This window comes from Populus euphratica, unplaced genomic scaffold, assembly GCF_000495115.2.
Source record: "Populus euphratica unplaced genomic scaffold, PopEup_1.0 scaffold189.1, whole genome shotgun sequence".
Taxonomy (NCBI): domain Eukaryota; kingdom Viridiplantae; phylum Streptophyta; class Magnoliopsida; order Malpighiales; family Salicaceae; genus Populus; species Populus euphratica.
In genome coordinates this window covers 284,850-297,845 of record NW_011500030.1, presented here as the reverse complement: position 1 = coordinate 297,845, position 12,996 = coordinate 284,850, and the positions used below count along the sequence as shown (strand labels likewise).

At 29.1% G+C, this 12,996-nt stretch overlaps 1 protein-coding gene across 1 annotated transcript; it reads left to right on the top strand.

Annotated features, from left to right (window-relative positions):
* The first annotated feature begins 2,889 nt into the window (after positions 1 to 2,889).
* Positions 2,890 to 5,157, top strand: LOC105142433 (uncharacterized). Its single transcript, XM_011050064.1, has 5 exons — positions 2,890 to 3,430; positions 3,569 to 3,676; positions 4,330 to 4,400; positions 4,562 to 4,646; positions 4,766 to 5,157. The coding sequence occupies exons 1-5, from the start codon at positions 3,215 to 3,217 to the stop codon at positions 4,880 to 4,882; spliced, it is 597 nt and encodes a 198-aa protein (XP_011048366.1). The 5' UTR covers positions 2,890 to 3,214; the 3' UTR covers positions 4,883 to 5,157.
* The last annotated feature ends 7,839 nt before the right edge of the window (positions 5,158 to 12,996 follow it).

The window sequence follows — 12,996 nt, the reverse complement described above, 5'->3', positions numbered from 1 at the left end:
GGTGAAGAGAGGAGATCTCGAAAAGAGTATTTAGAGGTCCCAATATGCTATTTGAGCTCTCGTACAGACTCCCTCCTTGAGAAAATCCACCAAAAAAAAAAATGAATAATAACTCGATCGATAGTAACTGTGTGTAATATATGAATAATTAGATTACATAATGACAAACGTCTATGGGGCAGGTATGTGAACCATCTGATTCACGGCATAATTTAATAACAATGAACACATTTTTTTTATATATAAAAAAAACAGTATTGTATTTCTTTTGACTTTGTTGTTCAGAGGTTGCCTCAAGCATTGGTAATCGAATAGTTTTATGGAGACCACGGAAATGCGGACTCAGGCGAGTGGTATTGGATTTAAATGCAGCTTCAAAAAAGTTAGCGTATAATTTTTTATTTTTATTTTTTGTAAGAAGTCAGTGATGGAAGACCATTTTTATATGGACAAGAGACCTAAGAAGTTGGGATTTATAATTTAACTAATATAAAATAGCCCTACCCTAATATATATTGACTTTGAACCGTGAATATTGTTCTATTCAATGCATATATCATCAATATATTCGACTTCTAATCTATGCTGCCATGTTTGCCACAAACAAACATTGAATTCAATCTAATTAGTCCATCTAGTTTTAATTATCATAATTAATATTATTGATTAATTAAGACAAACTACTTTTTTTCTTACAAAAACATGGTATCATATAAAATCAAATCACACAACGTAATTGAACTCATAAATGTAATTAAGCTCACCAATAATTTAGCTTTTATTATTATTATCATCAATTTTGTTAAAAACATAAACTATTTAGACAGTCACCATAAAAAGAGATAAAAAAAAACTTATATTGAGGATTTTTAAAAACATTTAAAGAAAATGGATGAAATAAATCAAAATCATGAGAGTAAGTTCTTGTCTAAATCTTAATATTATTTTGGATTAGCAATGTATATATATATATATATAGCTATAGCGGTGCTGGAGGATAAAAGCTTTCAAGCTAATCAACTTTTTTTTAATGTAGATGACTTATTAAGAACTGAACATGTACAATAGGCTGGCAAATCAATATTTCATGTACATGTTGAACCTCGCTGCCTCATTTTGTGGTCAAAATCAAACACCATGAAGCGGTATGGTTTATTAATTTAAGAAACAAGGGGATATATGCGTGCTAGTAAACTCGTGGAGTAGGTTTTAATTTAGCAACTTTTGAGGTTTGGCATGGAATATAATATAATAATATTATATAAACTTTTCATAATCATATTTAACCAATAATTTACGGATGATTTGATTTTAATTATATATAAAAAGAAATTGAAGTGTCATTGGAAGGGATAGGTGGGGTCTTGGGTAATTGCATGAGTTCACATGTCTGTTTAAGAAAATTGGAGGATTCTCACTTTCCACCACACAACAACTCATAACCTATGACCCACAAATCATGCGTTAAACAGCTCAATTAGATTTGGTTCCTCCCTACCCACTTCATAACACGATATACACTTATCTGCTTCAAAATTACCACGATCTTCAGCTAAAAAACAAAAGATTTAGTTAGCATCTCATTAATTTCCCACTGATCTTAATTAAATTCGGGGATTTTGGACTCCTTTGAGCAACATATATCTTTTGCATTGAAGGCATTTTCATGAAAAACGCTCGAAGAAAGAAGATTAGAGAATATTAATGATCATAACCACTTTGGGTTAGAATGCCGAGAAATCTCCCCTCTGATCATTACAAAGAAATCCCTCAGAAGCTGCAAACAAGATTTCTTGAATCTATAATGGTTAAAATCGATTTGGTCTCCCTCTACTCTTAATGGAATAAAACGTTTATTGTATAATTATTATTTAATGAGTTGCTTAATACAGTTTTTACAGCTGGGGCTTTTTAGGGTTTTGTCAGCTATGCCTCACAAACGGGACCACCATAGCCATCCCCCCCAAAACAAAAAAATATTTACTAGATCAATACCACCATTAATGCAATTCTAACCCCCACCATCCTTTGGAGAGCGTGTTATATATATATATATATATATATATATGAAAGAACATGAGATAAAGTTGAGCAATATTTTAATTAACATCTAGCTAAACAAGTACAAAATGAAAGCAATTTTTTATATAAAAAAATGTAAAGGGTCATGCTCCTTGCTGATGTTCTATGAATGTCCTTATGCGGAAGCCAAATTCAAGAAGTATAGTGACTTCATACTTGATCTTTTTTTTTTTTTTTGAGACAGTATTAGTCCAAGCTTAATTCTAAATTACTGGGTTGAAGGTTATATATATTGTATATCACTACAAGTTGAAATAATTTAATCAATTTTCGTTTTCTAATGAGAGATTAACATTTTAATTTAATTATCACTTGAGTTGCAACTTAATTAAACAAGAAAAAAAAAGATTCTAGAAATGTTGTATTAGTTTTGTCCCGATCCATTAATTAATTAATTAATTAGGAACGCTCTATAGTGGCGCGTTAAGTAGCATCGAGTGATATGGTTAATCAAAGATTTTTAGAATTTTAAACACGCTAAAGAAAGATAATCGCTTTCAAGTCATGCTAAGTGTAGGCAAGTGTCATAAATATCATTTTTTAAAGCATTTTTTTAATAAATATATTAAAATAATATTTTTTATTTTTTAAAATTTATTTAATTAAAATGATTTTAAAATATTAATTTTAAAAATCAAATTTTAACAATAAAAAAACAGGTTAAACATCAATGTCAAAAAGCCTATAGTCTACAAAGAGCATAACCAGAGAAAATAAATTAAATTAAGTAATTAGCTACAATAATATAATATAGAAATGGTCATTCAAGATTGTAATATTAAAACAATTTATGGGAGTTCTAAAAAAGAGGCAAGAGAGAGGAGGAGGGAGGGGAGCATAAAATCTAAGTATATATTTCTATTAAATCTGCACACAATCTGATCCAGCGATGCAATAATTACTAGGGTATCAAACAGCTTAAAAAGGGTCTTGGAGATCTCCGATTCCTCAGCACTAGTTTGCCTGCAGAAAGTTTTTGTTTTTCTAGTCAGAGAAAGCTCTGGGATTTGCAAAGCAAAGCTGAGACATACAGTACCTCAATTCTCTTGCATACAGCTCACATCATCTCTCTCTCTCTATCTCTCCCTTTTTCTCACACACAAATTAAGAAGAAAGAAGAGAAGAGAATATCATGGATAGCGGTTATTTTGGAGAGCCTAACTTTGGAAATAATGAAAGAGGTGGCTCTTCGAGGAAAGGCAAGAAGAGCAATTCAGACAAGCCTAAGCAACCGCAGAGAGGCCTTGGTGTTGCTCAATTGGAAAAGATCAGATTACATGGCCAAATGGGTTGTAATTACCATCCCTCCCTTCACAGTACTCCTTACCCTACAACTTTCAACCAGCAGGTATCTCTCTCCTTTTCCCTCTCCACCTCTCTCTTGATCAGTACTGATGTGCATAATTAAGCTCAGTTTTTATAGGGTTTGTAGAAGTTTGTCGAGTATGGACTTGATATACAAGTATGTTGGTTGATATACGTGCAGGAGGATATAGGAGTGCAAACAGGATATTCATCAGCACCATCATCCTCTTTTTCTTACTCTTCATCAGCAGCAGCAACCTCGGCTTCCTATGGCTACCCCCACACCATGGTATAGGAACTTGCTTTCCTTATCTCTTCCTTTCTTTAATTATTTATTTGTAGAATTGATAACCCTAAATTTCATTCTAGTCAAAATTGCATATATGAGCTCACATCTTGAATGGAAATCAATCGTGTGTGTGCATCAATATATACATATCCCCACTTTACACAACTGTGCATCTTGAATGAATTTGATATAGATTAGTACTAGTGATGAGGAAAATAGAAAGAAGAAGAACAAATTTAATTAGTTTCAACCAATTGGATTTTCATTAACGTTTAGAAAGTAGTCCTCTCCATCATCATCATCATCTGAGTCTTGGTTTATTCGAATTAAATTGCAAAGTACATGCTTCCAATTCGAAATAATTTTCCGTACAAGAACTCTTCAAGGGATCTTATTATTCCCCTTGGAAGCTTAATTTTATTTTATTTATTCTTGTTTCTGTATTGTTTCGTAAGCTTAATTTTGTTTAGTTATTCATTTACACAAACCCTAGTTCCATGCCTGTGAAATATACATATATATATGAATATTCCACACCATGTCATCTTTTCTCGTAATGTAGCAAGGAGGAGGAGCTTAAATTAATTAGTCTGACATTTGCTTTCCCACTATATGCCTTGTCCGAAAATCATCAATCTTACTTGGTATTGCAGATGGGGATCGGTGATTATGATGGAACGAATATCAGATATGGCGATTCTCAACCCTCAAGCACTGCAGCAAGGTAATTAATCTCCTATGCAATTTGATTTAATTCTAGAGATAAGGGCTTGTTTGTTGGAGCAAGGTCTAGAATTTCATGTCTTTCCTTGGAAGTTTGCTAAACCTTAGTTACACTAGATAGGTTTCTAATGAACCAATATCTTCAATTTCTTTATACATTAGTTGGAATTCCGGACATGGATTCCGTGAGGCTCAACATTTTGCACAACCAAATTCAACTAGACACCTTTTGCCTCTACAAGCTGAGGTAATTAATGCCTTTATCCTCCATAAATTTCTACGTAAAATAAGATTCTCAGGCTAGGATTCTGGTAATGTGATACATCATGTTTTGACATCAATCTCTTTCATGGTCTTGTTAATTAGGACACACCGCCAAAAAAGAGCAAGAAAAACCGAAGTAGCTCAATGGGCTCCAGCAGTCAAAATTCTGAAGCAAGTGACACTCAAGAGCTAGATTTGGAGCTCAGATTGTCTATTTAATCATCATTCTTCTGCCAATTAAAATCGAGGATTCTTTTTATGCTCTTAATTATTGATTGGAAGTTATAATGATGATTGGCTTGGCTTTGGAAAACTGCACCACAAGGTAGGAAATGTTGATATGAAAGAGCCTGAACTTTCATTTGAAAGGGATCTTAATTATGTAATTAAAGATCATGGATTCACTTTCTGCATAAGAAAATGAAATTTTCTTCTTGTTCATGAAATGTCAAAGAAACGAGAAAATTATAGTAATCATCCAGAATTCTTGCTTTCGTTCATGTCTACCAGTCAGTATCTAGCAAATCACAGTTTCCTTGATGAAACTTATCTAACTCATAGGATAATGAATGCTTCTGTTCTCTTACCCCCTTTTGTTCAATAGCACTAATTAACTTTATTAAAGAAGATAAAAGAGAGATCAATAAGAATAAAACAGGTTAAACCTTCTAAAAGGGTGATTAATCAGAGCTGTCTATTGACGAAAAAGTGATGGACGACCTTGGAATCTCCACGTAATTTCTTTTCCTGTGTGAAAAATTGATGCATTGTCAAGGAAAACTGAGCATGGAATGGATTGATTATAACACTTTGATGACGGAGCACTGTTAATCAGGTGGGTGCATAAATGACAATTGCAACTAGCTAGTACTAGATTCCAAATTCATTACCTTTCATAGGCTTCATGTTGCTTATCAAAAAAAATATTCCAAATTCATGAGATTTAAATTATAGTCTAATTCCTCTTACATGAGGAAAGATTGATGTTGAAATTCAATGACATATCCATAATTGAAACCAAAGAAATGCATGATAGTTATAAATAACCAATTCAATTTAAAAACTTAAACTATTAAATAAAATTTTAAGATATAATTTGCATTATCCTCTAAACATAGCCCTTTAATTAAAAAAATCAATTTAATTTAAAAATTTATATTATTCTTTAAACAAAACAACACTACTACAAATACAAATACATATGATTACAAAACTTGTAATCGCTTGGTGATTAAGGTTTTGATATTATGTTAAAAAATCAATTTAACTTAAAAATTTAAATTATTAAATAAAATTTTTAAATCTAATTTATATTATTCTCTAAACAAAACAACACCACTACAAATACAAATACATATGATTACAAATATATATAGCCTAGCTATTTCCCATCACAAATCTCATTGCCATGTCACGGTTTCAACTCTATAGTTTAATGACCTGTTTCTTTTTGTGTTTCAAAAGTATTTTTAAAAAAATTTAAAATTTAATTTTTTTTTATTTACTTCAGATTAATATATTTTTAATGTTTTTAAATTATTTTAATATACTAATATCAAAAATAATTTTTTAAAATAAAAAAAATATTATTATCATGCATTTTGATACAAAAAATTATTTTAAATAGGAAATTGACTTTCAGGTTTTATGTATTTCGTACATACCAAACACAAGTAGCTCTCGACTGGCAAGTTTAGCTGTTACGTGATGCTCTAATTAATAGGATTCAAACTCCTAACTATGTGATTAAGAATATTATAATATTATGCTAAAAAATCACTCAATATTCAAAAAGTCTAAGCTATTAATTAAGAACTTAAGATCAGCAACAGTAAGAAAACACGGAAAGTAAGCACACTGGCTGCCTCTCAGTACCCTTTACTCATGATCTCTCAACTTCCCAGATGATCCGTTTCACAAAAAAAACAAAGCTTTCTTCCATTGAAGCTAGTCTGATTTCTGTCGAAGGGGGGCGAAATGAGCGATGTTGGTTATTACAAAACATAGAAATTTATTCATTGGAGTTGGCCTTGGGAGAGAGATGTCACCTTTGTTAAAGTTGCTTCGTTAAAGGCACAAGAATCTCAATGGAGGCAATTTAGTCTTGAAAATATTTGTAAGACACTCAGCATCCCTTGTTTTGAACTTTATAAAATCTCCCAATTCATTGCAAGGGGTCAGGAGGCATGTTTCACACGGGGAAAGTAAATTCTTGATGGTGTCTTAACAGTGTAGATACATGCTTCCATTGATTTTCAACTTTTATCTTCAAGCTGGAGCAAAGTAAGGAACTTTATTTTATTTTTTAATGTGTTTTGGATGTTATCTCATTCTATAAAAGGAGCAGCCATTGTTTATCACATGTCATGCCATAAAGATCAAAGTATATACTGTAAACTCTTTTAACTCTAATTCTCTGCCTTTCGAGAAGAACCTCCTGTAAAAAAATAAAAATAAAAACTATATATCATATTAATACACTTATAACTAGAAAATTAATGAGTCGCACAGAACAGTGCACAGAAGTGATGGTATACGTAAGTTGCTGAGTACATTCCCTTGCTTTCACTATGGTTTGGAATAAAGGTGGTTACTTTAATAGGCAGTGTTACAGCTTTAAAATGCCTAACATTCCCCTTATATGCATATAATGGTAAAAGAGCTTTATTAATGTCAATCAAAGAAAAGATCAGTGCAGGACGAAAAAAATAAAAAATAAAGTTTATCGTCGTCGTAGTCATCATCATTGTTGTCTCAAAAGACATTAGAATCCAGAATTAATCACAAAATTTCAATTACTTCAGTCAGTGTGCACAATCAATCTAGTGTTGAATATCTAATTCGGGTAAGGGATAATGAGAAAACGGTATCGTTTCCAATGCTTTCCTATAGAGGAATTGGCTTGTCACCTTCACTTTTTCATCATGAAAGAGATAAAATGTCATAGAAATTCCTCAATGTGATGTCCTTGTTAACCCATCCAAGAAAACACAGGACAGCGGCCCCCCGGTGAGAAAGATAATAGATTGCTTGTTTACAGAATGTTCTATCGTCTTCGCCTAAATGTATTGAGCCGATAATAGTAACCTCCTGTCACTATTTAAAAACTAATTTTGTATTTATTGATAGAATCATGAACAATTAATGTTAGTAAAAAAATCTACCATCGGTGGTTTATATTTTTTCAGCTATTTGATTGGTAATATATATTAATACCACTAAATTTCCAGTTAAAAAAACTACACCAGACAAAAAAAAATTACAAGCATTATTTTATTGATAATTTTAATGGTGATTATGTTATACCACCGATAAATAAAATTATTTATAATTTTATCGGTAATTTATCTTATTATTGATGGGCTAAAATCATTAGTAATTATTATATATTATTCATGGCAAAGTCATGTAATTATTATTTTTTAATTCTATGGGGATTTAGTTCGTAAGTGATTCTATTCATTTATAACAACGTCATGTAATTATTTTTTTTTTAACTCTATAAGGATTTAGTTCGTAAGTGATTCTATTCATAATGATGAGTGGCGTTCCATGTAATTTTTTTTAATTCTCTGAAACTTTTCAAAAGCCTTAGTCTGTTGGTAATTTTATTTGTATTTTCTTTAATATTTTTTTAAATCAAATAAAATGGTTAGAAAAAAGTTAAAAGAAATAAAACTAAAATATAAAAAAAATCAAATATTTATTAGAAATTTAAAAATTACCAATTTGAATACAATTCATCTAAATGACAAGTGCTAAAGGAGGAGGAGGCGAATGCAAATCTTTATCGAGACCAAATGCACTATCAAAAAATTGATAAATACAAACGGAAATACCGAGAGAATACTTTTGTCAAAAATATATTGACAGATTTTACCAACAATAATAGTCCCTCGGTATATACCGAGATAATTACAGTGAGAAACAAAATAATTTAAACAATGCAAAAAAAATTAATTATGAACAATGTTCATCATGTTAATTACAAAAGGAATCACCAACGAAATTGTTGATGAAATAAATTCCGTCGGTATTTTTCAGAGAGCTCTCGAACTGTTCACTTTCCAATTGCACTGTTAATTACTATTCTTTAAAGATAAAATCACTGACAAATTAAAAAGTCATCGGTGTTATTTGGTGGTTTTCTAAAAAAATTAGATTAAATTAAAATTTTAAATTAAATATTATCGATGGAATCACTAACGGATTAAAAAGTCATTGGTGATATTCGGCAGTTTCTGAAAAATTCTTATTAAATGAAAATTTTAAATTAAATATTATAGATGAAATCATTGACAGAATGATTAAAAATATTAATATTTAATTATTTATTTATAAAACATCCTAGTAAAAAGCCTAAAATCTCTAATTTCACAATAGACTCATCTCTTTTCTTCTTCTTCTTCTTCTTCTTATTCTTCTTCTTTCCCCCTATATGTAAAAAAACATTAATATTTATTTTCCCATATGTAAAAAAACATTAATATTTATTTTTTCTTCTCTTCTCTCCTCAACTCCTCTTCTCCTCCATGCTCATGTATGTTTTCTTCTCCTTTCTTATTTTTTCTTCTTAGTTTTTTTTAATTAGTATACTTTACAAAAAAAAAAATTTATCTTTTTAGCTTCTCTTGCAACTACATTAAGGTAAGATTTTTTTCTCTTTTTTCTCATGTTTTTCACTATATTTTTTTTTATTTTTAATTGTTTTTGTTCTTAGTAATTGTATGAATGCTGTTGTAGGATTTTTTTTCATATCAGATCAATTTTTAGTTGATTTTTTTATAGGATTTTAAAAAAAAAATCACATGAATTTTTTTAGTTGAATTTATTTGTTGCAAATTTGTTTGAGTTGATTTTCTTCTTCTTCTTTTCCAAGCATTTTGAGTATTATAGAGTGTTGATTTATATTAATTTAATTATTTTTTATTTCTATAAAATAGTTTTTTTTTAAATAATTACCGATGGAATTACATACAGTATTTTACTAAGGGAAATGCCAACAGAATGAAGTGGGTAATTTTTTTTGCTCGTATTTTCTATCATTAAATCCATCGATAATAGTGTTTTTTTATTACCAACGAACAAAAAATTATCAACACAAGATTCACTAATGAAGCATTTGCATTGGTGATTTTGTTGGTAAATTAATTACCAATGGGATGGGAGTGCAAATACCGACGAAATATTCCGTTTGTAGATCTAAAAATTGTGGTAATGATGAGGGATAAGGTAGACCACATTTACCACCCATGTTTGACAACAACTTCATGTACAATTGCTTAAGTTTGGTCATATCAACATTAAGTCGCTCTGTCTTAGTAGAAAGCCAGTCGTTTGAGCTTGAACTTGTTCTCATACAAGTGCTTGGAACTTTGGAGATTAAGAGCTTGAAGTAAATTGTGAGGAACCAATGGTCGATACATTATAGCTCATCTACATATTCTTAGTCATAGTATTTGAGATACCATAAAACTGATTTTATCAGGTCCACCAAGCGATCCAACCTCCAACCACAAATCCACATCAAGTTTTAGATGGGTCAAAGGATTGTATTTGCATCTCTCATGCAATCAAGTAATATATGTAACATAAAGGAAAAAAACCTAGAAGTGAATTTAAAAATATAATAACTTAAGAATAAAATTATTAAAATCTAACTTACCATGAACTTCTAAGCTCGACTATCTACAAGTTGTTGCACCACTTTCCGATGATCATCATTTCATATGCAAGTTTTTACAAAAAGTTTCATCGGTCTTGGTTCGTGTCCAAAAACAGTAGCATGCAAAAGAAAATTATTGTTAGTAAAGTATTTTCATATAAAACAACAATTAAATAATAGATATAATAAAAAAAGAATCTTACCTTCTACTTCGCTTGTAAAACGAACAAAATGGATTTGCTAGTGTGCGTAGTAATTGAACCATGAACCTTTTTGTTGCGATTCTCCATCCCAGGTCCTAACTGTTGCACGAAACACGCAGAACTCATATATTGAATACAAACTTTTAATATAGCTTTCGAGATGTGCTGAGATATGAAATCCCTTCAAACCTATATAGATAGAAACTTGAGCGTGCTGAACGAATGTTCACTCGATTACATAAAGATAAATTAACTTCTAGAGTATCTCAGCATTCTGTTCTAGGATCCTCGATTACATAAAGATATATATATTCAACATACGTGATTACAATTCAAATTTAAAGATAAATTAACTTCATATTATGTAATACGAATATAATGTCAAGCATCTAAATATAATTTTAAAATTTAAAATAGTCCTGAATAGTTAAGAGTCAATTCTAAATAGAACTTTAACTTAAAGAAATTTAGTACAAATTAAATGTTAAAATATTGAAAAAGTAAAATATTTTAATACTAAAGAGCATAAATCAATTGTTCAATAAAAGATAAATGTTTGTTTATTAGAAAAGGGTGTTAAGGTCTTTATAAGTTATCCATCACTTTCTAAGAGAACAATGAGTTTATAGATGGAGCATGCAATGTAAAGTTTTCCTTGAATTATAAACTTTATAGTACTTATTATCATTTTTCATTATATATTATGGTAACTAATAGTTATCATTATGTAAAAAAACAGCAATTCTAGCATGAAGAATATAACATTGGCAAGACTCATCAAAGATTTACCTTCCACGCTCTCATAATACACACTTATAGCTAAACAACTAAAAGACATGAGATATTACATCAATCAATGAGTTAATATGGATCACTTGTATAATTGTTTTGTTTTTTTTTGTTTTCTTACATGAACTTTTTAATATGGATCACTTGTATAGTTGTTTTATTTTTTTTTTTGTTTTTTTTTTGTTTTCTTACATGAACTTTTTGTCCTTATTTTTCCAATCATAGTAATTCCATGACTCTTTAGTTTTATCAAACTTTTATCCAAAATAGAATGAATGAAGTAATCCTGAAATATCTTGGTTAGAATTTGGGTGAAAATCTAGGATTACCCAAAATTCTTAGCAAAATGAAATTTATTATACTTTGTTTTACTTTTTGAAATGGTATAAGGTATATCAACTATTTTTATCGGAACATAATAAAATTGATAACTTTGATTTGATATTTGGATTACAATTAGAATTAGTTAAAGTTAGTTTTTTTTTTTGTTAAGGAATTGGGGTTATGGATTTTGATTAAGGTTAAGATTAGTTTTATGATCAATGGTTTAGGGTTAGGGATTAGTTAGGGCTAAGGTTAGGATTTGTTTGGGTTAGGGTTTGTGAGTCTTTAAGGTTTGGATTAGGGTTAAATTATTTTTTATTGGTTATCGGTTAGTGGTTAGTAAGGTTTAGGCTGTAGTTAAGGTTAGGGATTAGATAAAATTTGACAAAAAAATTAGATATTCTTTAAAGTTTTAATTTAGGGGTTACTTATGGTTTAATAAACATCATTGTTCTCAGCACAACATCTATCAAATATCATATTTTTCAATCACGATTTCTTTACATGTTGTATTTGAGGACCGCGACAAGTATGAATCTGTGTTGTTTCACTAGTTATTTTTGTAATTTTGTTATTTTTCTAAAGTTTTTTTATTTTATCTATTAATAAGAGAAATACCCATTTAATTAGTAGTAAGTAATATATAATATTCCATACATAATTATCAAGCTTTTTCTCTTTGCAATATGTTTACTTCCTTAATATTGTTGTTTCTAGATTAAGTTTTTACTAGTTTATATGTCCATGTTATGCTGCAAGGGAACCAAAAAATAAAACAAAACATAAAGAAAGCAATATTCAAGTTTAAGAAAATTATATAGTATTGTTATTAAACTTGAAAATATAGTAGTTTTAATTTTTTTATCATCAAGATAAAAATTTGTTATTAATATCTCTTGTTTCTCGTAATGAACAGGAGGTTATTAATTAGAATCATTATTTATATTAAAACAAAAAATTTATATTTTATAATTGCTACAAGTTGAAACAAAATATCAAAATTGTATGTATGTTTTATGTATGATTGAAAACTAAAAAAAAATCATAAATATGATAAAATTATATTCAAAATGTATTCAAAAATTTTAAGAATAAAAAAAAAATTCAATCAAATTTTCATGGAGAATTTATTATTAGTGTTATTATAATTTCATATCATATACATAATAATTGAAACAATAGTGTTAAAAATCAAATAGAATTTATAATAGTATTTTAAGAATAATATTAAATTGATAAATCTTTTTATTTTTTAAAAGTTTTGAAAAAAAAACTAAAAAAAAAAAAAATTAAAATTTTGAAAAAAAAAACTAAAAAAAAAACAAAATTAAATCTAATAACTAGTTCAGGAT